General features: G+C 40.4%; 1 protein-coding gene across 5 annotated transcripts; it reads left to right on the top strand.

The window, feature by feature from the left end:
* The first annotated feature begins 583 nt into the window (after positions 1 to 583).
* Positions 584 to 25,058, top strand: LOC134168601 (tropomodulin-3-like). 5 transcript variants are annotated; one of them, XR_009966603.1, is made up of 11 exons: positions 584 to 726; positions 6,390 to 6,575; positions 8,016 to 8,172; positions 15,365 to 15,487; positions 16,133 to 16,222; positions 16,746 to 16,876; positions 18,081 to 18,188; positions 19,586 to 19,729; positions 20,078 to 20,222; positions 21,346 to 21,486; positions 22,804 to 25,058. XR_009966603.1 is itself a non-coding variant. In XM_062628459.1 (10 exons), exons 2-10 carry the CDS (start codon positions 6,450 to 6,452, stop codon positions 22,833 to 22,835), a joined length of 1,056 nt encoding a protein of 351 aa, XP_062484443.1. In that variant the 5' UTR covers positions 967 to 990; positions 6,390 to 6,449; the 3' UTR covers positions 22,836 to 25,058. The 5 variants fall into 5 exon arrangements, 1 of the variants encoding a protein (XP_062484443.1); XR_009966605.1 differs by lacking the exon at positions 584 to 726 and adding an exon at positions 967 to 990 and having other exon boundaries at positions 21,346 to 21,467; XR_009966602.1 differs by lacking the exon at positions 584 to 726 and adding an exon at positions 967 to 990.
* The last annotated feature ends 1,449 nt before the right edge of the window (positions 25,059 to 26,507 follow it).

Genomic DNA, 26,507 nt, shown 5'->3' with positions numbered 1-26,507 from the left:
AGGGGAGGACTGGACATTGAACGCAGGCACGGGGGAGTCATCTCCCCAGTGCCCTGCCCGACAGCCCAGAGGAAGCTGCATGTTTTGAATGGAGAAGAAACTACATGTAGGCAGAGGTGAAGATGAGGAGCCTGGAGAGGCCAAAGGAAAGAGAGATCTGCATGGACGTGCGGAGCTCTGAAAGCACACGGGAGCTCCAGGACTGCCCTGGTTTGGCAGGGAGGGCAGGACCTGGCTGCAGACACAGGCCGTGCCTGCGGGAGGGAAGCTGTCACACGCACAGCTCGGCCTCCGTGCAAACCCCATTCCTGCACAGGATCCACGTCCTGGGTCCCGCAGCCTGCCTGCCCTATCCGGCACCCACCGTGACCCCCGAGAAACACCACTGATGTGTGTAAGCGCCCCAAACAGGCGCGGTTTCGGGGTACTGGAGCCCGGGAGCCCTTAAGCAGCCGCACCACGAAGGGTACCAATGGTGACGGGGGCCATTCCCACCCTCTCCCCAGCGGCACCCAAACCCCCGCACCCCAACGCCTCCCTGCCACAAGTCACTGCACGACCTGCCTCCCCGCCCCACCTTGCGCAGGCGCGGAGCCATTCCGTGAGCGCAGGCGCAGAACCCGGCGCCCCGCCCCGCGGCCGGACTACAGCTCCCGGCATGCTCCGGGCGCGCAGGCGCAGGGCTGTGGCTCGCGGTGGACGGAGTTGGTGGCTGCCGCCGCCCGGGTGAGCGGGGAGCGGCCGCGGGCTGGGGCTGGAGCTGGAGGGTGTCCGTGACCGGACGGGCTGTGCCGGGCGGGCCCCGCGGGGGTGCCGGGGAGGGTATGGGCGGGTGGTCGGCGGCGGGGGCAGCTCTGTGCCCGCTGCCACAGCGCGGAGCGAGAGCTGTGGCGGGACGAGGAAGGAGGGGCTGGGCCGCCGCCCGCCCGCCCCGGCCCCCGGCAGCTCACCTTGGTGCCCGGACCTCCGCTGGTTTTGTGGAGCGGGAAGGTCGGGGCTTTGTTAGCGCGGAGCTGGGAGGGCAGGGCGGGGGTTTGGCGCTGAGCAGCGGTGGCTTCCTGCGCTGGCCGCGGAAGGGGTGCGGGGGCTTGGGGCAGCGAAGAGGCTGAGCGGTGTCAGCCGGTGAGGGCTCACGTAGGGCTGTCGGTGAGGTTTTAGTCAGCGTCCGGCTTTGCCGTGGGACCTGAGAGCCGTGTGTGCAAACTCTGCCTGTGGATCTGGTTAGCGTAATTCTCTCAGCTTGCTCTGTGTGTTCTGTGCAACTTATAAAGCACGCAGTTCACGGCCCTGAACCACGGAGGAATGCTTTTCTGGTGCACCCGTGCCTGGGGGGAGTTACTGCTCTGCAGCACCCCGACGCAGACCAAGGGGCCTGGCCAAGGGGTGCTCCCCACGGGGCTCCCGGTCGCCTCTGCACTCACAGATCCCTGAACTTCCTGGGAGCTTTGCACATAAGCTCTCGGTGTAAGCCCCTGAAAGCTACCCCCATGCTTCTTCGCAGGTAGGCACAAGCTGTAATGTTCTGGAGAGGTTGTTGAGTGTGTTAAATCTGTTATATTAAATGCATCCTCAAGACTGGTGTTTGCTCCTGTGTCAGGTGTGCTGAGCTTGAAACACAGCCTGGCTTTCAAGGAGAGAATCTGAAATTGGCTACTGCTCACACGTTTTCCCTGTCCTGTTCTAGGCTTGTAAGTTTCACCACTTCTCTGTAATGGACCTGAATGCTTCTGTACGTGTTAAAATAGCTTGCACCTGGTGCTTCTTTTGACTGAAAGGCCTGTAGGTAGTTTCTCTGGGAGGACATACTGTGTGTCAGTGTCTATGGGCAGTACATTTTTACTGAGGAAAATCCAGGTATATTGTTCGGAAAAAATCAACACCAAAACATCCCTTATCCTGGCCAGTCAGTAACTCCGGATGCAGTGGTGCTGTCCTGCCTGTTGGGAGAGGGAATGGGCCACTGGAATGGGGATTTCTGTTAGGGGAGCTGCTTAGGGCGGGCAGTACCTGTGGTACCTGGGATTTTTAGCTTACCCCAGCCTTGTGTGTATTTGGGATCATAATACCTGCCCTGCAGCTAGGTTGATGAGCATGCCTGGAAGTGTTGTGGAGATGGGTGTGCTGGAATGCTGCCTCCTGTGCTGCCAAGGCTGCTGCTTCTGTGCCCCATGCAGCTTGCCAAGCGTGCTCTGTCTCCTCTGCTATTGCCTGGGCTGGATGGGAATGTCCATGCAGCCCTGCAGTGTGATAACTGTTTTTCAGGAACAGGCATGCGGAATAAGTTTTTATGGGACAGTGCCAACTTGGCAGCTTAGCCATCACACAGAGCACCCTAACTGCAAGATAGCTGTGTCCTCGTTCTCTGTAGCTGTATACAGGACGTGTGAAAGAATGGGTTTTGTCTGGTTCCCGGTGCACTCTTACGCAGAGGAGGAGCTGTCAGGAACTGGAGTTGCAGCTGTTTTCCAGTTTCCTTCATCATAGAACAATCTTCATGGTCCTTGTATTTACTCTGCAGTAGCAGTCTGTCCCCCTCCACTCCCTAGGTCACCCTATGGACACATGTGAAGCTGGGGAAGCTCAGTTTGTCATGTATAAAACTTAGTGAACTGTTTCTCTGAACAGAAAGAAGCCTCGGGCTTGCTTTTGTAGGAAAATAGCCCAAAATAGCTATTCCTTGCCGCCCAGAAAACACTATTTATCCTGAGAAAAAGGGTAGGCAAAGATGAGCTGCCACCTGCTGGCTCTGGAAGGTTGTGGGCTAGGGAATGCCTGTGGGATCCCTGGGCAGGAGAATCTGATTGCTGTGCCCTGCCCCAGGCTGGAGATTCGGAGGACTTAGCTGGGTTTTTGAGAGCTTTCTGCTAAGAAAAGCCGCATCAGCAGAGTTACCGTAAGGCATTACAGAAACATGCCAAGGAACCTGCTGGGATTGTGGTAATATTTTATTTCCTCATTTTTCTCCTAGCTTTGGTAAATAAAGACAGCTCTTTCAAGTGCAGCACATTCTTCATATACAGCTCTATGTAATCTCACATAATAAATCTCACAAAGTAAAATTGTTGCCATTATAGGGGTTCCCTGAGGAAATGCTGAGATTAGCCTCCTCCAAGCAGTTGGGATGGTCTGGGCCCAGACTGGTGCAGAAAGGCTGCAGCCCTGTGGAGTAGAGAAATTTGGACTTCCAACATATGGAATGTTTTCATGGTAAAGCTAAGAAAGATACTTAGAGGAAAACTAGCTCTGCTCATCAAAAAAGTGTATTTACAAAGCTGAAATTGATGGTTTCGGTTTTGCCTACAATTTTGCAATGAGATGGGCCATAAACATTCACAGCGTGGAAAACTGCTGCTTCTAAAAACTTGTACTTCTATTACGCTTGCATCCCTGCTGCAGTGCTACAGTGAGTGTTAGAAAGCAAACAGTACCAAATGTGTTTAAGAGAGGTGAAGGGGCTTGTTGGATTAGATCAGGGCTTCAGCTGGTCTTTATGCCCTTTTCAGGCAGTGAGAATTCCTGAAATCATGTTTTAAAACCTGATTTTTAGCATGTTTTCTGGAGTGTCGTGGGCACTGTTGTTTCTGTTGCCGGGAATGTGTCTGAAAATTGTTACCAGGGAATCTCTGTAGTACAGCCATGCTCTTCAGTGCCACCAGCGTAACGTCTTAAAGTGTCTCACATTAAGTATGCTTTCATGTTTTAAGAAATACTTTTGATTGATAGGTATTAGAAAATATGGCCAAAACTCTAAATTTGCCAAGCCGCATGTGATTCTCTTCCTCTTGCTGAAGACTCAGTTACTACTGAAATAGGTTGTTGGTTTTTTTTTCTCTGCTGCTCTATTTTTCACTTTTGTGTGTGTCTGAACACTGTGTCTCAGGATTTGAAATGGCTACTTTGCTTACATTATAGACACAAGTGAGACTAAGGGCTATGACCTGAACGTTAATTGATGTATTATAAAGGATGAGTAGTTTTCCAATGTGAAACATACTGATGCAGTAAATAAAAGGTAGTTAATTTTGGGCAACAGCATTTTACAGCAATTCATAGAGAGTAAATACAGCCTACATAAATGTAATGCATGGTAATGCAGTGCTGCTCTCCTTCAGAGTAAGGAGAGCATTATTCTGCAATATGCTAACTCTTCTGTTCCTTATAATTACCTGTTAAAACTGCACCTTTTAATATTTGAATGCAAATGGACATGCAGAAATGTGGTAAATAGCAGTGTCTTGATGTAGGATTCAGATGGTGCAGCCTGGTCACAAACAATGCTGTGTAATTGGCTTCAGGAAATGTTTTTCTCTTATGATAGTGCGTAATGGCTTGAACTGTAAGGAAGGGCAAAACATTAAGGCACTTGGAATGAGAAGTGTGCATGCAGATTGTGTGGCATCTGCTGCAGCCATCAGCCAATTGTCCTTCAGCTGTTATGCACCTGGAGAAACAAATAACCACGAGACTATGAAAGCTGTAGGAGGTGGCATGCCAGCCCATAGAGACACTCATTTAGTTACCTCTGGAACTTGGGTTTGAAAAACATAGGTGTGCTACCCTCTGTGTTTTCTGCAGCCATTAAACTTGGATGTTCTCAGCTCTGTGGCCTCTTGCAAAAGGTCCAAGCTCTTTCAGTATTATTGGTCGTGGTTCAGAGGAGGCCAGACACTTCTATTTGATATAATATACCACGAAATTGAGGATTCCTCATGGTTTTTGTTATGTTTGAGGGAACTTTACCAAAGTTGGTAGTTCAGTTTTGGAATTACGTCCTATCAATGTCAGCCGTGGTTTACAAGTAAGCTGCAGTGTTAATACCAGTAATACTTTTTAAAAGCAGACATCCTGGAAATAGATGTAAATCTATTCCTTATTCCGCTGTAGATGTTGGTAGGAACTGAAAATTTACTGGTTTTGCAAAAGAAATTGTTAAAACCATATTTACTTTACAGGTAAACTTGACTGAATGTGTGTGGATGGGCCTTTATGTGCTCATGTCTGTTCAGTGTCTCTGAACTAAAATATCACCGAGTGTAACTATGACTGCCACAGAGACCTTTCTTGATGTAAACAACTGAGGTGAAGGAATCCTGTAAGCAGGATTCCATGGTATAGCATGTATATATGGCCCTTCTTTTAAGTGAGAGGCAGTAACTTTAAATTGATCTGGTTTTGACATACAGTGTAAGTGTAAGTTTGAACTAATGCAGTTAGTACCTGTGGTGCAAGCTTCTAAACTGGAATGTGGGCCATTGGAGAACAAGTTGTTTGCCGCATGTCTGATCTGTGTTGAGTATTTCTATAGGGGGTTTGGGAAGCTAATAAGCCTGAATGTATGGATCTAGCTTTTGCTCCCCATGTACATTGTGGACACTATTGCTCACTTACAAAGAGACATTCAAGTTACCTTTTTTTGTGCGTGTGCTCAGCTTGAAGCAAGAATTTGGCAGAACAAAAGGAAAATCCCAGAACTTCTTACAGAAAATTGAGAGAAACCAACTTGTCAGATTCAGCCCTGTTGTGATCAGCTCTTTGTTTTTTGCAAGCCAAATGGTCAAAAGTTGTGACTGTTAGAATAAAGGTTCCCTGAGCTCTCCCTGTCTGTACGAAGTACTATATAGGCTGGACATCTTTTGAAGGACCCCAATTTCCTCCAAGTATACTATTTAGTGAGCAGTTAAGCAGTCTGTTCTGTATTTTTAATTTTTTTTTTTGGGATGTGTGTGTTTGTAGGACTGCCTGGAGTGCTGCTACTTTGGAGCCGTATTCCATAAGTCTTTCATCAAGGTGTTTTCATTTTCCTTGGACAAAACAATGTTATTTCAATGGCAGTGCTATAATTAACTTGGAGGCAAACTTCCTTTGTTCCCTCTGTAGGTAATACATGGGGATATGAGTCAGTAATAAACAATTAGCTTGTTTGTAGTGAAGTTCTCCTTTACTGCTCTTAAACAGCAGCAGCAGCAAAGCATCTTAGCTCTCGTTTTGACTGCAATATCTGTAAAAGAGCAGCAGCATTAAGCTGGGCTCGTAAATACTAGGTATAGTTGCCATTTACTCCATCCTGCCCTGCAGCCTGCCCAGCTCTGTGGGAACTGTGGCCTTGGTGTTTTCATTGAGAAAACCGGGTCTGGCATTCATCTGAAAATATATATTAGCTTAGCTACTGATGGAAAAGGGCACAGCAGGATGGGATTCTTGTCAGTGAAGTGGCAAGGTGTAGACAGCGTCCAAGTGCTCTTTGTCTGTTGTAGAGTAACAGGTAGATATGAATACTGAATGAAAAAGCTTTCCTTTCAGAGATGTATTTGGAGTTTGAAGGTGCTTTGTACTTACGATATTTACCTTAATTATTGTTGCTTCTTTTAAAAACTTTTCTTCTTTTACAGATCTGGTGAAGAATAAGACTTGGTTTTAAAGTGTTTGAGCAACCTGCTGCTGCTGGAGTCATGACACTCCCATTTCGAAAGGACTTGGACAAGTACAAAGATCTTGATGAGGATGAAATTCTTGGCAAACTGTCGGAAGAAGAGCTGAAACAACTGGAAACTGTTTTGGATGATCTTGACCCTGAGGTAGGTATTAGCCAAGAGAAGTTTTATTTTTTCATTCATTTAGAAAGTAGTCTGAAATAAGTTGAGACTTTTTTTACTTGTACTTTTGGACAGTTATTTCCTAGTCTGCTCATGATCTTATTTACAGATATATTTGTGTATATAATGTTTCAACTGCTTATTTCCTGTTTGCAAAGTGAATGCAACTGCAGTAGAGGAAAACTGAAGAAGGAATTGTAAGGAGGAGCTTTCTGGGATGTGTTTATAATAAAAATTGCTTTGGCTTGTGTTCTTGGAAAGAAAGGTTATTGAGAAAGGCCTGTTTAACTTTCCTGCTTCCAGTGTTGTCTGGTAACCAGCCCTTCTGCATCTTTTATTTTGTTGCTTCCATTGTTGGAGTTTGATGGGAGAGGGAGGGTGCTAACCTCTTCTAGAGATTCCTGGTCCTGTATCTGATAATCTCAATCTATTCCTGTCCTTGTGCTGACTTTGCAAAGAGGAGGCAAGTAATTGCTCAGCTCCTGAATTATTATGTCAGCATGTGGTATTGAATAAGGAACATTTTAGCCCTCTGTTATAAAGGGCTATGTCCTCTACTGATACTGCAGCTAATGTTGGATTCCAAGACTTGTGTTTTCACTTCCTGATTGTCTGTTCTTGCTTTAATAGTACCAAGATTAAGTTTAATCTGGATGTTTGGGTGTCATTTAAGAGTATTATGATCACCTGTTTTGTTGCACTGCAAAATACTCGTGATACTTTAATTGGCTTTGGATTTCTAGACATTTTAACAGAGGAGAACTGGCAAAAGTGATTAGCTATCCTTTATGACAATCGGAATTTCAAAATATCTCATTCTTTCCATACTAATATCCTCCATTTTTTGTTGTTGGTTATGGGTTTTTGTTACTGTTTTTGTTTTGTTTGTTTGGGGCTTTTTTTTAGCTGAAATACTTTGATGATGGCAAAATGAACCACCCCACCTTGAATCATGTCAAAAGTAGGAGTACCATGTGTTAAATGTCATACAACAGTACAGGCAGTTGTTTTGAAGACTCAGAAACACATGGATATAAGAGGTGGAGGGAGCAGTCTCTTGCTGAATGTCTAAGCTGTAAATAGCAGAGTTTTATTTACTACTACTCATTTAAACACTATGTAGTCTAGAAAATAAATCCAAATTACCTAGTAAGTCTAGTGCTTGGAGCTATTGTACTTAAAGTATTGCTTCAGTCCTCTTCCGAGTGCAGTGTGCTCTATTTTTCAATATATTCTTGGTATCTAAAGAACAGATTATCTTGTGTCTTTCTCCTGCCCCATAAAAAAATGAAGTTGACTAAAAAGGATGATATGTTGAGTCTGAACCTTGGGGAGAGGGAAAAGGAAGAGGGAAATGAAACTAAGCAGGTGTTCACTCAGACTTTCTAAGCTGTACTTTATATGCTCCACTTTGTTTTGCAGAATGCATTGCTGCCTGCAGGCTTCCGACAGAAAGACCAGACTGCTAAAAAGGCTTCAGGTCCCTTCGACAGGGAACGGCTCCTGGCATACTTAGAGAAGCAGGCTCTTGAGCACAAAGACAGGGAAGACTATGTGCCTTTTACAAAAGAAAAGAAAGGTAACGCCACCCTTTCCGGTTGGTGTAGGTGGTTATGAAATCTCTGAAGTGGACTAGCCAGAACTGCTGTGAACCAAAGTTTACTGAAGCACCGGCAGCTCTCATGCGTTTTAACTGGTGGCATTTCCGAGCGAGTGCTACTGTGCAGAGGCGGGATGTTTCCTGTTCAGGCAGTTGTGACGCTGGTTCTGCTGTGCTGTTTGTGTCTAGCACAGGAAGGAGACAAGACTCAAGGATTTTATCAGATGATAAAGTTCTGATGGGGTGGTATCCTCAAAGTAAGAGCTACCCCTGATTTGTGATATTAATAGCAAATGCTGTTGTTGTGCCTGTGGTTTATGCCCCATGGAGCTGAGTACAGACAGTAACATTTGCAACATTGAATTTAAAAAATAGCAGTATAATGATGATGTTGTAGATGATAATGTTCAAAGACATTGTAGGCTGACAAGGCCATGCAAGTGGTGTATGCAGTCATGTTGTTCTTCTAGTATCTTTACTGAGAGGTCTAATAAGAATTGCATAGTTATTATAACTAATTACATAGTTAACATTGCAAGCAGCTTTGAAATCTGACAGTGGTTTGTGGTCTAAAAACCATGGAAACATTGACCCAATGAGCAGACCCATTATTAAAGCATGGGATTTTAAATCTTTGTTTTGGATCTAGTTGTCTTGCTGACTTGGATGGGAAGTGTTTTCCTTTTCTGGAGAGAATTAAAGAATGTGAATCTTAAATATATAAGAATAATTTATTTCTTCTGCCAAAAGCGAGAGTTCCCAAATTTGTTGTGCCTTACTAAGGTGCTATTGGTAGGGACAGAAACTCCCAGTCTGGAGCACATAGGCATAGGAGGAGGCTTTTAACTCTCACTTCAGTTTTTTTTATACTGCTTATGAATCCTAGCTTGTCTGAACCTTCCCCAGCAGCAGGGCACATCCACAGTAAGACCTCAGTAAATTGTTTGGTAAGTTGTATTCTAGCTGCCCGAGGTGAGCAGGCTCCTCTCTTCTTAAGGGTTTGAAACCCTTTACTTAATTGTCTGCTGTGAATCAATGTTTATGTTATACTTGAGCATTCATTTACTGAGTTTGTATACATGATTGTGATGGTGGTGAATATCCCATGCAAGTTTTGTTTGGGATGTTTGTATTTTTCTCTTGCCTGTACCAGATAGCTGTTACTTGACAATGTTGGTCTCTCCTTTTCTTTCCCTGGAAGTAATAGAGAGATTGTGACTTGAATGTGCTGCACTGTATGTGATGTACTACTTCCTTAATACACTGTGTTTTGCCTTATTTGTGGAGTTTACACTGCTTTCATTGGAAGGTAACTTTTGACACTCCTTTGCTTATAGGAGAATGGAAGTTTGCTGCCTGGATCTGTAAGAGTAACTGAGTTGGGGATAATGCAGTATACTGAATATTGTGAATTAAATGCTCCTTCAGGCTGGCCATGGAGGATTTGCACTAGTTAGTACTTTGCATTCTACTGACTGCTAATGCTTCATTCAGATAGGTGGTTCTTTAAAGTTTGCTTACATACCCATGCACATGGAAAACTATTTGTTTGGGTAAATAAAACCTGCGTGAATGATGTAGAAAAACAGAAGGGTTCAGCTGCAATGCAGATCTTGGTTAACAAAGATCAAATGTCATTTCCTTTATGTAATATAATAAATAGCAGTCTGCCTCTATGTTGCAATATGTCATACCAGTTCAGTTAGCAAAACTTCCCGTATCTTTAAAAAAAACCCCTATTTAATAACATTTTCTACTATAACTATACTACTATACTATAGTACCACAGAAGAAGGGAGAAATTATATGTAAAATGAAATTCTTGCTTTCATTGAAACTAAAAATGTGGAAGAAACCTGACCATTGTAACCTTCAGATTTATAAGTTTTGGGGAGAAAGGGACTGGAGTTGCAGCTGCTTTTTTAGTGCCATTGTTGTAGGTCAGGCTCTGCTGAAATATTTGTATGTGCCTAGGTGGTCTCATTGCTCTAACCTGGTTTAATTATTTTACAGAACAAGAAGGGGAAAATCTATTCTTTCCTTTTCTGATTCTAGTAAAATGTTCCATGTGGCAATTTGGCCTACAGGTTTATCAAAGAAGCTTACCCTGGATTAATTTTAAACATCCTGGATTGCTAATGATTCTGGTAATCTTGTTCCCCTACTACAATGTAAAGGAAAATCTTCTCTTCCAGTTGTCCCAAGTACCTCATTTTGAGATAATGCTTTATTAAAACAGTGTTGCATCATCTTTCACTCGTAGATTCTGTGATTTCTCCAAGTCTTTGGAACTCTTTTTCTCTGTGCTATGAAATGTAGATGTGAAATAATGTAAAGTGTCCTGATACAGTGAGATGAACAGTACTAAAGAAATGTAAAGTTGAACAATCCTTAAATTATGTTCTACTGCATTTTTCCACTGCCTGATTTTGTTCCTAAAAGCATTCTTAAAATCATACTTTGTTTTTAAGCATGATTTAATAACTTAAGTCACATTCTGTTCCAATTAAGTGTTGAAACATACAGTAAAGCATTGTTCCAGAGATTCATGAGAGCAGTGTGGTAATAATTTCAACAAAACCAGCTTTGTCTCAATCTGTGTACGTAAGTATGTCATAAAGATTTTACAAGGCATAGTGCAAGGAGAAGGATCTGTCATCTAAACAGTGAGATGAGGCTTCAGTGCTGGAGGCTGTTGCCCTCAGGTGTGTTCCACACTTCTGACTATGTCTGACCAATGCTTCTCACTTCTCTTGGAACAGCAGAAGATGAGGATTATTGCACCCAAGATAAAAACATATCTAACATCAGTAATGTACTTTGTGCTGCATAGTGCAAGAATGCTTTGCGTTTCTAGCCCTTGTACTCTCCTAATTGTTATTTTCTCTTCCAATTCTCCCTCTACATTCCTGCCAGGGTATGTTTGTCTGTGTAGATTTGCATTTCATATAACTTCCTCTTTCATGTTTTCATTTTGGTGTTTTGTTTTGGGTTTTTTCCCTGCTCTGTCACCTGGGCTATTGTTAGGCTGAAACTGTAGTCACCTGGCTAGAGCTCTTTTGTTGCTGCCCTTCTCAGTTGTTGCTCTAGATCACCATTTGCTTCTGTTGCAGTAGGATTTGTGATGCTGTGTTCTGTTTGCCATTCTATCATTGGTCTTTAAAGGAAGTGTGTTACATGTTTAAAAGGAAGCTAATATCATGTAGGAGTTTTGGAGAAGCAGCTTGGCGAATTGACGTTCTCCATACAAGACCACTAGAACAAAATAGCATGTGATATTGTAGCCTTAATGTAAAACAGTTTTCTAACTCACTGCTATGTGCTCTGTAATCAGATAATGAGTAACAGAGCAGTTTCTACAGTAAGACACTGAGGAAGTCACCTGTAAGTGGATTAAAAAATAATAGTATTAAATTGTGCTTAGAAGTGAATTGATGAACCTAAGTCTGTCACATGGTAAAAGTTGGTGATTGATGAATTGCAGGTTATATCAATTTCTGGGTTGATGAAACTTTAAGGAACATAAGATGTAAGGAGTATATCAGATGTTGCTCACTCTTCATGAAGTCACTGATGAGACAATCTTGTATTCAGTTGTCCTCAGGTGACACTTGATGCCTTTTCTGCAAACAGACTACTCCAAAGTGGATTTTGGATGTTCTGATCTGCAGGTTGAAGTCACTTGCTGTCTAATAGCTTGGGGGTAGGACTGTGGGGAATGTGAGAATAGCACCGGCATATGCAGTGCATGGCCTCACTGAGCAAACATGACTCCTGCAGGATTTTGAGTCCCACCTTAGGTACTGTGAGTCTGTGTATGAAATGCCTTTGGCACTTCAACAGACATCATCCAACATTTCTGCCTTTTGAGCAATACAATTTTGTGGAACTTGGAAGTTCATTCAGCAGCAGAGAAAGCCTGTGAATTAATCCTGGGATGTGTATCATTTAACTCTTTAGGTAAAGGCGTAGAAGACCTGAATATATAGTTACTACCAAAAAGATGCGAACAACTCTGAAACTTGTCTCTTTATGTTGTATTGCTTAATCTTTGCAGTATCCTTGTTGGCTGAAAAGGAGGATGTCTTGTTCCTTTATGTGATCAAATCCCTGCTGTTTGGAAGTGTTCCACTCAAGGGCTAGGAAAGCTATTCAGCTTATGGGTTGTACAGATGTATAGTGTGTGGGTTTTTTAAATCTTACATTAGCGAAGGGAATTGCTAAACTGTCTTGGCAGCAGGCCTGGAGTTAGATCATTGGCCCCAGAGACACAGGGGTCTTATCTTTTTATGAGGTATAAGTGGGGAGTGAGGAAGGTCTTGCTTTCGTATGTACATGGTAAACCTCTGAACTCTGGGCAAGGATGAGACGAAGCCAGTGAATGAGACATTATATACACAAGGGTGTGACCTGTTTTGTAACAAAAACTGCTCCTGACCCAGTTCATGTGACTGCAGTTGGCTGCAATGAAGGTTTCTGGAGGGGAGTGGCTCTTAACAGTTTTGCTTTAATGAAAACTGGGTATGCTTGTGCCTCTTTAGGTTATCTTATGAGTCAGACATGTATGGATAAGTTTTTTCTTTTGAAGGAGATGTTCAGAACCAGAAGTTCCTAACCTATGTATTGAAGAATTATGTAAAGTAACACCAGGAAAAGCAGTTCTTTGTTGTGAGTACTGTGATGAACCAGACAAAAGGCTCATACAGGTTGAAATAAATTTTAACAAAGTTGCTTTTAACAGAGATCAGTTTCCTTCTCCCACTTGCAGCCTGCTGATAAAGGATGACATGAAAGAAGGCTCAGGTGCTCACATCACACTTCCCTTCTCTCTCTTCTTACTCTGAAATCCTCACTTTTTTACTTGCCTGTATTACTGAGGGGAAACAACACAAGCGTAGCTAATGAGAGGCTTTAGATCATGTATATGCTCTTCAGAGTGTTTAATGGCTTAATGAAAACCTCATCAAGCACTCATCTCTCCTGAAAATGAAAGTTGAAAGCTATTGCTTGCCCAGCAGGTGGCAGTGGTACAGTGGGGGTAGAAATGTACTGTGTCAATTGTATCAGAATAATCGTCAGCATTTGTTACTGAAGCCTGCAATTTGTGACTCTTTCCTTCATAAATCATTTCTTCTTCCTGATTCACCACAACCATAGTTACTTTTGCACTGTCCATCAACCAGAGGTGTGGGTGGTAATGCATGTCAGCTGCTTTCAGCTGCTGTTTGTAGTCAATACAGTTATGTAAGGAGATTTATTTTCTGCTTCTGACTGTGGATAATGACCATTTATACAACCTTACAAAGAGATAGCAACCCAGGAACAGAAATACTGTGTTGCTAGCAACAGATCCTTGTCATCAGACTGTGTTGTCAGGGAAAAACCTGATATGCTTCTTTGTAATCTGTGCTAGTGGTCATGCATTAAGTTCCTATAAAAAGAAAATGAACTACAAACTATTGTAATCTAGGATAGGAATTTGGAGAGAGAGAGGGAAAAGGTGGATGAGTTTTGTTATGCTTTTATGGGTTTTGTGTCTGCTGCTCGACTCGGGACCTGACTTCAGGCTTTGCTTTCCATAAATGGTGAAATCAAAATCCTGCTTTGTTGGAATTTCCCAGAAATGAAACTGCAATATTCCCTATAAAGCTTCTTGTCATGGGGAGGTATTTAAAAATGCTAAACTTAGTCTTAGTCCAAACATGTAACAAGATATGCTTGTATGCAGTTCAAGTGAAAAAAAATCTTGGGCTTCTGGCCAGCTGATTCTGGTGCATGGTGGGTTTTCACCGCGTAATTGGGATGAGCTAGAGTGATTTGTGTGTGGAAGTCTTTTTTAGCTCTGATTATGACAGAGGGTGGGTTACTGGTTTAGCACTGAGACTTCATAGGAAGATTATCAACACCACTTCCTACCCCAGGAAATAAACAATGGCACTTGGAGCCCCTTTCCCACAGCTCTGTCTGCTGATAGCTCCGGCAACTTGGAAAGCTTGAAAAACTTTGAGCAACGGTGGAGATGAGTCAGTTTTCTAGTTGTGAAATACTTGTATCAAATGCATCAAATACTTGTGAAATAGTTGTATCAAATGTTTTTGTTCTCTCATACAATACAGTATCATGTTAATTTTTCCTGAACCTAAGCACCCCTTACCTCTCCTGGGTTCTTAACCATTGGCAGACTTAGTTCTGAAAGGCCAATGCTAAATCATTCTCATCTGAACTTATTCAGAATAACTGTTAGGTTTCTCATATTCTGATTTCTTACCCTAACTTTTCAGCTGAACATATATGCACTATGATATATGAAGAATCATGCACTATAAATAAAGGTCTGTGTAGTTAGCATGTCTCCTTGAATAACTTTTCCCATTACCTGTCCTTAGTGACTGCAAAGGTGGCACGGAATGTGGTATTACCACTGCTCCTTTTTCCATTGAATCTTCTATGACCTTTCTAACTATCATTTTAGAAAACAGTGCTATTGGCAGAGTAATCTGTTACCCTGGTGTGTGCTTTTCACTACTGTGGTTTTCTCAAGCAGCTCAGGCATCTCCCTTTTCTACTTAAAAATTAAGTTAACATCTGAAATCAGAAATACCATGTATGCAGTGAATAAAACTGCAGTGAATCAGAATCACAGAATAGTTAGGTTGGAAAGGACCTTAAGTTCATTCAGTTCCAAGCCCCCCTTCCATGACACTAAACCATGTCACCCAAGGCTCTGTCCAGCCTGGTCTTGAACACCACCAGGGATACAGCATTCACAACTTCTCAGGTTCATGGTTTCAGATCATGGCATTTGATATGCTGTCTCTGACACATTCAGATTACAGTTCTGCCTGGGTCCCTTTCTCCCTTGAGAGGATGCTGGTCCTCATCCTCTAGTGATACTAAATTTTCCTTATAGGCACTTTTTCTGGGCTGTTTGAAATGTATGAAGGAGGCTTGTATATACTTTCTAATCCTTAGGGAAGCAACGAATGACTATGTCCTGTTTATGTTTTTTTTCCCCATATCTGACTTTCAAAGAAGAAACCTCATTCCTTTATGTTTTCCTCGGTGCTCTTAGGATTTATGTAATATATATTCCTTAAGTACAGAAAAAGAATAAAGATAAATAACTATAGAAGATGAAATAACATCAGACTTTTCATTTTATTAACTCCAGGGAAAATATTTATCCCCAAGCAAAAGCCTGTACAGTCTTATGCAGAAGAAAAATTCACTCTTGATCCAGAACTGGAGGAAGCCTTGACCAGTGCCACAGACACAGAATTAGGTGACCTTGCAGGTTAGTTGTTCTTGAGATATGAATGGGCTGGTGTGTATTTAGACAAGAATGATCTATAATAAATGCATTTGTGTATTTGTTATTTGAAATGTGATTAGAGGAAGTTGTATTTGTGATAGAAACTAGATTATGTTATATGCCAGTTTGCTTGTAGTATATCAACTTTGTGGCTTTGTGATAATTCATAGGAACATAAATTATTCTGGCCTGCAAAAGATGCCTGATTTTCAAACTCAACCCCTTTAGGTTCATTCCTCAGACTGGCTGGGGTTCCTTGTATATGGTACTACTTTTTTTTTTTGCATGTAAGAACATGCTGCGTTAGGAATACATGTACGTGTATTCCTGAAGCTTAAGTCAATAATTTTGTGACTGAGCTGCACTTTTAATTTTGATGCTTGACCCTGGTGAGGTCAAATCTAAGATGTGAAAGACAGCTTAAAAGTCTGCAATTAATTATTTTATTTCTACTTTTCTTTGAATGATAAAGAGATTGAACAGCTTATTGTACTGATAACAGGGTGTTTTACAAACACCAGTTGGTATTAAAGGAACCTGAAGGTATTAAAGAAACCTGAACCTGAGTTGAGTTAGTCAGAAACGGCAAAATTGTTTTATTTGCTTTTTCTTTTTATCCTTTTACAGCTATACTGGGAATGTCTCACTTGATAACAAACTATGAGCTCTGTGATGTAGTAGGAAGCCGTAATGGGGTTGACAAAGACAGCTTCTCAGGTAAGTGTGTACACAAGTGCTAGATAAATGAGTGCTTTGTACTACAGACAGTTACTATAGCGTTAACTATTTTCTGTACTGTAGCATTAACTTCTGTTGCACTAGTATTCTTTAGACTGTGCAGTCTTGAGTTGGAAATGCGCGTGTCTGTAATATTGCTGAGTTCTGACAAGAGTGAAATTAAAATATATGTACACTACAGTCTAGTCTGATTTTAAGTCACTTTTGGGGGATAAAAGTAGGCATAAACATGCATTTGTGTGTGTTGGGTTTTGCGTTTGTGTTTGTAATTCAACTCCTGTATGCTTTCTGGTGTGGAAGGAAAGCAGGAAGGCTGTGAGGGCCTTTGGAAAAGAGTTGAACTTTATGAAAATACGGTCAGGAGAGGATGATAGGCATTTTGGGTGGGGAGAGATATAAAGACTGATGATCTTTAAAGACAGAAAATATTTACTATGAGTATCGTTTATTCACAGTGAAGGATGTGACCTGTTTGATTACAATTAAATGCCTTACTTTTCAGATATAGTAAAAGGTGAAAAAATGTTGCCTGTTTTTGATGAGCCACCAAATCCCACAAATGTAGAGGAGACACTGCAAAGGATTAAAGATAATGATTCTCGTCTTGTTGAAGTTAACCTAAATAACATTAAGGTAATTACCTGAAGTCTGAAGTAAATATGCTGCTTTTGCTCAGTAGAAGACACTTTAAACTGCAAAACTCTGCATGAGAGTTCTGCAGCTTACACTCAGAGAGTATGTCAGGTTTCTTCTAAGTAAAGCAGCCTTTCTGTTGAATGTTGTGGTGTGTGTGTAATCTCAGAAACCCAGAGCTAAACCGATAAGCCATCTTGGTTTCTTTTGCCAAATGTGTATTTAAAGTCTTAGATTTTCTTACTGCGTAGATTTCTGTTGTTGCCAAGTTGGCAATGGTTCCAGCAATTTGCCATCATGGAGTTAACTTCTTTGAATCCTTTATCCTTTGAAGGAGCAATGTGTTCTTGGTTACTACTGTTGCAGGCAAAGTGATACTTGTACCTGACACCCTTCGGATTCTTGTACAAAAGAGCTGTTGGTAATGAGGGCAGCTTCTGCTTACAAGTGTAACAATTGTGGTTTTAAACATGGCTGAAACTTTTGCATATTTGTGTGAAAGAAAACAGAATCATAGCACTCCTGGCTTACAGTGCAGATAGCAGTGACAGGCTGCTAGCTGCAGCCTCACTACAGCCTGGCATATTTGTTGCCCTTATTAAAGGAAGAAAATACATGTTTAAGATATTTTACAATAAACATGATAGCCAAAATAAATGCTTAAAAAGGCAACAGAACAAAATCTCTGCTATAATAAACTGAGAAATTTGCTACCCTACTTAGCTAAAATTATTCCTTTTAAGTTTGGTTACTACTACACTGTAAAAGCTATGAAGCTATACATTGGCAAATTCTGGAATTATACTTAAAATAACACAGAGAATGAAATGCTAATGGCTTCACCAGTCTGAAGCTCTAAATGCTTTTGTATTTGTGAGAGATTAATTTGATAGCAGAATGTTCTTTCATGTAAATTTTGCTCAGTAACCGTTCCAAGTCAGCTAAATACTTTAACATTTACATTATGGTAATGGCATCGGTGTAGTAAAGATGACTTTGCTTTATAGAATTGGTGACTTTAATAGCTGTTATATCTTAAATATAGGTTTGCTACATGTGTAGCCTTTACCTTGAGACTACTGGAGAACACTGATAAGTTAATATAGTACATTTTGCTGTAAAGAGAATAAGATAATGGAAGAACTTGGAGGGAGGGGATAAACTTGTATATCTCAAGAGAGTGACATGCTATTTTTAATTCAAGAACATACCAATTCCAACACTGAAAGAATTTGCAAAAGCCTTAGAAACCAACACGCATGTGAAGCATTTCAGCCTTGCAGCCACCCGAAGCAATGATCCTGTTGCTGTTGTAAGTACTCTTGATAATGTGCTTAAGCGGGGTGCAAGGGAAGTTAGGATGGGAAGACAATGGTGAGGGATTGAGTTGAATCCTGTTTAAATATTTAGAGATTAAAATGATAAATTCTGTTACACTATAAAGTATGTTCTTTTTAACAAACCTTTGTTGTATCAAAGTTGGTGATTGCTAGTTGACTAACATGAAGCTGTGCATCAGATGTATGAGTTCTTTTTTTGCAATTCCTCCCTGATCTTTCATTTTGCTAACTTCATATGTTTCTTTTTCACCTGTTTAGTTTATAATGTTTGTTCCAGGAGTCACTAGTATATTCGAAACTAACTTTAAAAGAAGCACATTTGAAACTGAAAAAGCTCATAATCATTTTTTACTAGTTAGAGTTTTAATTGAAGGAAGTTGTAAAACACCTATTTCTTTGATACCTCTGCTACCAAAGACTGGCTTAAAGTTTTGGCACTAAAGCATGACATTAGTGAGCGTATCTATTTTGACACAATTGAAACTTGGGCATTTGTCATCTGGTCCTGTTTCTCCTATGTTGAATAAAAAGCATATTTAAAGAAAAGAGGTAAGAAAACATCACTAATTTTTCCAGGACAATCCTTTGCATTTGTTTTAATTTCGTATTAGAAAGAAAACTATTTTGAAAAACTTCATTGAGTGAACATTAGGGAGCTTTGGTTTGGGTCAATTAAAGGTCCTTTTCAGTAGAACCGAAACATTTGTAATAGCTTATAAAAGCTGCTTTTTCTCAGGTGTGGTTTTGCTGGAGTATTTTTGCATTGTGACTTGATATTAAAAGGAAAATAAAGGTTATGGTTTTTACCAAAGTAAATCTCAGCTGTTACTTACTCTTCTTTTATGATTTTCTCAGAAATAAAATCAGGTATATGCTATTTCCGTAAGAGTGCTTTTAGGTGCGTCATAGCTTTGTGGTTTACCTCTTCCTACCAAATCTTTAGACAGAAGCATTTTGAAAGTCAGATCTCCTGTTTCCAAATTAACCATATCTAATCTCCTTTCACTTGACTAATACCCTTTCTTTGGCCTTTACTTAGCCTCTTGCATTACTCGTTGTATACTGTGAAGGCTGAGAAAATGGAATTGGTCCAGTATGCTAATTTCAGACTATTTATATTCTGTTTAGCTTTTTAATTTGTAACAAGAGAAAGGGCCTTTCTTGACTAAATACTATTTAAAAGGAGAATGCAGATAATGCCTGGTTGAAGACTCTCTTTAGTCTCAGTAAGTGAAAACTTGCAAAGTTGCACCATGTGTCTGTGACTTGTTGCTCCTGTTGAACTAGTTAATGGAAAAGGTCATCACTGTGTGCTATGGTGTACTGTAGCAAAATTTGAGAGTTTAATGATGCTTTCTTGCACTCAAAGGCTCTTGCAGATATGCTGAGAGTAAACACAAAATTAAGAAGTTTAAACATAGAATCGAACTTCATCACTGGAGTTGGAATTTTGGCACTGGTCGATGCACTGAAAGACAATGAAACATTGACAGAGATCAAAATTGATAATCAAGTAAGTGAGGTGGTGGTAATATTGTAGTCAAAACCAGTCTATCCTTGTTGACTATGTATTTATTGAAGGCAGCTTGTGATAAACTTGCCAAAATATTTTGCTTTTAAATACCTTAACCCCATGAATTATTGTCTGTGAGATTCTCAGAAGCATCCTGTTGAGGTTGAGTCCTGGTCACTTCTGTACTTGTGCTTTAAAGCGCACAGATGTATTTTGTGACCTGCTGCCTTTTAGATTAATCAAAATGAATCTTGGTGTTTATTGACTACTATGATGAAAGTATTCTGATCTCTTTTAGGCTGAATATACATAAGCTCTGTTGTCTTTGTGTATCTTTTATTTTAACAGAGGCAGCAGCTGGGCACAATTGCAGAAGTGGAAATTGCCAAGATGCTTGAAGAAAACACGAAGATCCTCAAATTTGGATACCATTTCACACAACAGGGACCTCGAGCCAGGGCAGCTGCAGCTATCACAAAAAATAATGATTTGGGTAAGTCCTGTCAGCAGAGAGTGACTATTAAATGAATGTGTGCGTGGTACAGATGTCTGGGTTTTTCTGCTTTTCTGTTGACATAACCAGGATAGCAAAATATGAGTAGATGAGTTTCAGATTTCTCCCGTGCTTTATTCCTACTCTTCTGTTGCTGCTTGATAGTCTTCTACTTTGTTGAAGGTGTGTTCAGGTGAATGAGTTGAGGATTTTTAGCATAGTTTAGAACAAGAACATTCAAATTCAACATGAGTTGTGGCAAAGAGAGAGAAAATAATAGTTTTGATCAGTTCTATTGAGATAAGAATCGTCATTTTTTCAAAAGCAGTACTTGAAATTAATAGTGCAGGATGTCCTCTTTAATGTCAGCACACCCAGCCTCATTTGGGATTGCTTGAGAAAGGAAACTGAACGTACTATCATGTTCAGAGACTGGGGCTGGGTCATCTCATCCCTTATGCTTCTCTTCATGCACAGGTACCTTCCCTGCCTCTCTGAAAGGTAATTTGCAACAGTGGCATCTTTATTTGCTGCAGTAAGTTTTGTTGCAGCTCATCTGTTAGAATCCTAGCTAAATGGACCAGCAGAAAATTGGTTAGTAAAATAGCACATGAATGGAAATCGTTTGTATAATAATGTCAAATACTTGAAGCTCTCAATTACAACAAGATAATGTAGTCCATCTATTTAAATAGAACTGCATTTTAAAACTCCATTTAATTAAACCTGTTGGCTTTAGATCCTTTTTGATAAGGATTACACATCTGAGCGTCAAAATGGGCCACTAAAATGGGCCAGTTTAGTGGGACTAGTAGCTCAGGGACACATTAGGAAACTGGAAAATGGAATTTGATTTAATGATCTGCTTCCACTCTGAGTAAAAAAGTGGGGAAGAACAGCTCTCAAAGAGATGGAGAAGGAATAATGAATAGTGCATAGAGAGAGAAGAAAGACACTTGGACACTGCATAACTCTTTCTCAAAATAGGTTATAAATCAGTTACTCATTTTTGTCATAATGCTCTATTTTAAGGTTTCTTTCTTCACTAGTTCTTATTTTGGTGTTTGGCAGTTGGAAATCTATGTTTCTATTGATCTCTTGCCTTTTTTCTTTGCTTTCTTAGTCTGGAGTATGCGAGTAAAAGTTTCTGCAAATACCCTTTCATCTCTCCAGCCCTGAAGCTCCAGAGGCAGTTACGCTGAATACCCAGTTGGGTACTGAGCACTGAAAACTGGGATGTTCAAAGTATCTCATTTCTGTCTTTGTCTGTTCCTTTTAAAAGATAGTCTGCATCATCTTTCTCCTTTGCTTTTGCTGTGTAGTACTTCCCTTTTCTTTGTCTGAGATTGTGTATGTGTTGCTTTGAACTGCATGATTGGAGAAGTCTAACGTTGGAAACTCTTCCATCTGTTCTTGTGATTTGATGGAAGCAGGTGTGCATAACTGCTGTCACTGAAATAAGCTGGATTCAAATGGAGGTAATGGCTTTAAATTGATGCCCTGTGAGGGTGCTGAGGTGCTGGCACAGGGTGACCAGAAAAGCTGTGGCTGCCCCATTCCTGGCAGTGTTCAAGGCCAGGCTGGACGGAGCTTGGAGCAACCTGGTCTAGTGGAAGTTGTCTCTGCCCGTGGCAGGGGATTGGAACTGAAGAAGCTTTAGGGTCCCTTCCAACCCAAACCATTCTCTGATTCTGTGATAAGTCTATGGGTTATTCTCAAAGTGAGCAATGTATTGACTTTGTAAAGAGTAAAATTCTAGTGAGATTTTACTGTGATTGTTTCCTTAAACTGTATCTAAAGTATTTCTTAAAACAGGAAGAGGCAGGCTAAACAAAACAGTTTTGACTCTGTTATTTTGATCTGAAGATAAAGATCAACTCATATTGCAAATATCTGGAAAACCACATAATTTCCCATGTGTGGATTTGAGAACAGAATTACTTTGTGTATAGATATGCTTGCTAATGGAGATCAGTGGAGATGCCCTCTATAATTTTGAAGACATTTAGCCTCATGTCTGCACAGAAAAGGAAAACTATTGGATGCGTGGGGGGGGGGATAAAATATCAATTAAGAACACTACAGATAGTAAGCAAAACTCCAGTCATTGTCAATCTTGCGTATTCTTAAGTCTAAACAGCATGTGAGGTTTTAATGATTTTATTCATAAATCTGTCACTTGCTTTTTTTGACAATTGAATATTTTTATTAACAACCGGAATGTTTGAGGATATTGAATGTAACATTTTTTTTGTGATGCATATCAATCAGATGCACTGTGAAACTCTTGTACTGTTTCTTTTGAAGCCATGTAAATTTCAGTGAGAAAACTGCAATGTATAAAAAGAGTGAAGGCTAAATCTTCTTACCAAACAAAATGATTGTTTTTCACAAGTCTCTCCTCACAAGTAGTTGAAGCTGTTCATGAATAAGGCAATAAGCACTGCTAAAGCATAAGCTTAAAATGATGGATAACACTCTGCTAATGTACCAGCTTTATGCGGCAACTGTTCGTGTTGTAGAAATATGGAGAGTAGTTATAATGATAAACCAGTAAAACCCTTTTTTTCTCTCATTACAGTTCGCAAGAGGAGGGTTGAAGGAGATATCTAGCAGATCTTCTTGTCAGAACTGTGTGGAGCTTTCAAGGGTCGTCCAGGCATGGTCATCACTCTGGGCTTCGGCAATGTTGGACTACATTTACCTGGCTTAGAAGGGAAAAGACTGGAAACCCCATTCCTTTTAAAGCAAAGCTATATGAATAATCTGCTGGTATACATCATGTTTTTCAGATTGAGACACGGTAACTGCACCAGTTCCTGTACCACAGTCTTTGATTGGGTTTTTTTAAGAACTTTTTGTATTTCAAGACTTTGGCTGTACTTTCTGCTAAAAATGTAATTGCAAATCAATGTTATAATTGTCTGTAGTTAAAGAATGGCACATTCAGAGTCACTGGTCAGATAATGACCCAATTGAAATGTTTGTTAGAAAATCTGGGGGTGCTTATTTACGTGGAGGGGTGTGTATATTCTTGGAAACAATGCGTTAGTGATAAGGGGTTCTTCACACAACAGTCTCATTGTGTAGAGCTATTCAGCCTTGTTCATGCACTGAAGAGAAATCTTTCACAGCTATCTCAATTGTAATTCTACTTTTAGTCACTTACTGTGACTAATTAAAGACATCGCTTTAAACCTAACAAAAATAAATTTGGGAAGGACTTTTTCCAAGATATTTGAGAGACTAATAAAAAAGTGGAAGCCTTGAAAAAAATAATAAAAAACAGTAAGTGCCTTGCAAAATAATTTTTTCTATTACACCTAAACCCTGAAAGTCTTTTTCAAGAGATCCCATGACTGTATCTTGCTCTGTATCTGAACTGGGCATAGTTTTAGATCAATTTCATGTGTTCATCAGCATTTAGTTTATATTCCTTTTTTAAAAATCTTTTATCTACATTCATAAGTATCAATTTCTCTAGAAGTAGTGGACATGTGGTGTTTTGTTTTTTTTAATTCTGTACAGAAAAAAAATCCCCTGACTGTAAAACCACTGCTCCAATTCACTGGCAAATGGAAAAATCCTTTTTTAAAAGCTGCTGCATTAAGCTGTCAGTACTTCATATAAATCTGTCATTTTTGTAATAAAATAATGAAGTAACACTTTTAAGAAAGGATTTTTCTATTCTACTTGTGTCTTGATGTTGAAACACTACATAAGACATGCAGAAATTAACCAATATACAGTGTCAACTCAGTATGATGTATTTAAAGTTCTGTATTTAAGCAAATTAATCAGGCAACAAGAATCACTTCAACTTCTGTACATAATCACAGTAGCCTGATATAATATGAAAACCTAGAGGCTTTTTGGTGTTGGTCAGTTTGTCCTGTGCTAGTTTGCTCACTGTTGTCATGAGATCACCAAAATGTTCTTTAGGACTGCTCAGCAATCTTTCTAGTGACAGAAAATTCAACTGACAACCATTTTCATCAGAGGATTGTACCACGGTGAGCATTTACTGTATAGAAGACATTAGCCTGAGATTTTTGCATCAGGTTGTATATACTATAAAAATTTAACAGAGCAACTCCCTGACACTCTACCTACCTTGTCATTTGCTGCAAATCTCATTTTGGATCTTTAAAGACAAACTTTACTCCAGAGGCAACTTCAAATTTTACTGCAACTGTACTGAGAGTTTTAAACCATAGTGCCTTTAGTGAGGATGTATATAACTGGTTTATACTTGTGGAAAAACAGTTTTCCTATTTCAAAATCAGCCTCTTGTTATACATAAATGTGTGCTCTGAAAAGCAAGTCAGTATTAATTCTGTTAAAACCAAAGACAATCTGTAACTTTGAAACAATCAAACTATCTGACTCTTAACAGAAAGGGCTTCTTTTGGTTTTGGCTTTGTAAATTTTCAGTAACTGTTTAGATTCTGAAATTCAAGTTCTTATATAGTATACATAAAGTCACAAATTAAGTGTCTTTTTACAGGCAGTGCTGTATAAACATGGCCAAAGCATGTCATGTGCCAACTTGCCTAAAGCTGTGCTACTTACGTGCTAGGCACCATAATCATTTTGTGTCAAAAAACAGACTGTAATATCTTCCTTCGTTTGTTGAAGGGCTGCATGGTCGTGGAATCTGTTCATGTGTTGTGATTCTATGATGATTTATTTTATTGTTGTCAAAGAAATTAGGCAGTCATCTGCTTGAACATGGAGAAAATTAATATGAAAATGAATGAAAATGGATTATGAAAATTACAGCCTAAATCCCTTCCTTTATTAATTCAAGGTAGCTGCTTAATGACTTATATTCCATTTAAGCTGCAACTCAGGTGCCTGGTCAGAGATGATAGTAGTAGACCTTAATAATGCATTTAGCTCTGTAGACAGCAGCTGAGCATTTGACTCCTTATTGGCACTTCCAGGACAGGTATCTGACAGGCTGGGCATAGAGAATGAGTTTGGTTTATTTTCAGCCAGAAGGGTTTGGCCTTCCAAATTGGTGCAAGATGTGGCATGGTGCATGGACCACTTAACAGCCATCACTCTAGTGCCTACAGTGTGTATCCTCATTGGAATAAATGAAGGAATTCAGTCTGTAGCTAGGAATCATAATAAACAGTATCAACAAGCAAAGCGAACATGCAACCTGGTCCAGTGTGAGGTGTCCCTGCCCATGGCAGGGGGTTGGAACTGAATGATCTTTTAAAGTGCTTTCCGACCCAACCCATCCTATGATTCTATGTAATGCTATCAAATGTAGTGAGATCTTGTGTATGACTTCATTATTTATGAGGGCAAAAGGGTGTTTGGTTACCAGCTATCATAACCACACAATCTTTTTTTTTTCTGAAAGAGGTGATACTTTTTCCTCCTGATTATATTTCAGGCTTAAAGCAGAAGTCAAATGACCACATATATTGATATATTGATTCTGCTGGTTCCAAGCTAAGCATGGAAACATACCCTGTATTCCAAAGCAATTATCTATTTACTTTTATATTTTAAAGAAACATCCTTATTCTCTCTACAGCTTGAATAATACTGTTTGTAAGCTACAAACGAGCAAGTGTTCAATTTAAATTTCCATTGAGGAAACGTGAATTGAGTGTTTTAGCATATCAGCACTATATGCTGTCAGATTGTAAACCAGTGACAGTTTTGGATGATTAAAGTACTGTATTCTTGTTGTGGTTTGGGGGTTTTGTTTGTTTGGTTTGTTTAAATGTTACCTTGACTTGCTGAACATTGAGCCTTGTGTTTATGTTAAGCCATTACTTTCTCCAGTAGCAAGGTGAATGCCCAAATGGCAGTAGAAAGCTACTGCTGTGGAACTCACAGAGCAGGCAGCGGGAAGATGAGTTAAGAGCCCCTAAATGGAGTAACATCATCATTGTTCATGCCTGTTCAGTGCACACAAGAAGAAAGGCGTCGGGGGGGGACACAACGTTAGGCTGCCTTGTGCAGCGTTATGGCAGCCACAGTTGGCAATGGGAGGGTCTAAAGGCACAGGTTAACAGGTTATGCTCCCTGTGTGGGACACACTGGGTCACTGTCCCTGTCTCCGGTGAGTGGGCAGTGCCTCACCCATAGAAACGCGTGGGTTGCACTCATCTCCCTTCGCTGTCGGTGTTAAACAGGAGCCAGGTCCAAGCACAGCGTGGTCGCTAAGCGGGGAACGGGTGGAGAGCTTGTATTATTTAATGGCGATAGCGTTAGGGCAGGGTGACCTGTACTCGGCACGTGCGGGCAACGGGAGGTCGG

This window comes from Pezoporus occidentalis, unplaced genomic scaffold (assembly GCF_034315485.1).
Source record: "Pezoporus occidentalis ecotype Australia unplaced genomic scaffold, CSIRO_AGI_Poc_V1 ctg11, whole genome shotgun sequence".
In the NCBI taxonomy this organism is placed as follows: domain Eukaryota; kingdom Metazoa; phylum Chordata; class Aves; order Psittaciformes; family Psittacidae; genus Pezoporus; species Pezoporus occidentalis.
Note: the sequence above shows the minus strand (reverse complement) of the source record. Positions and strands in the feature narration are given on the sequence as shown.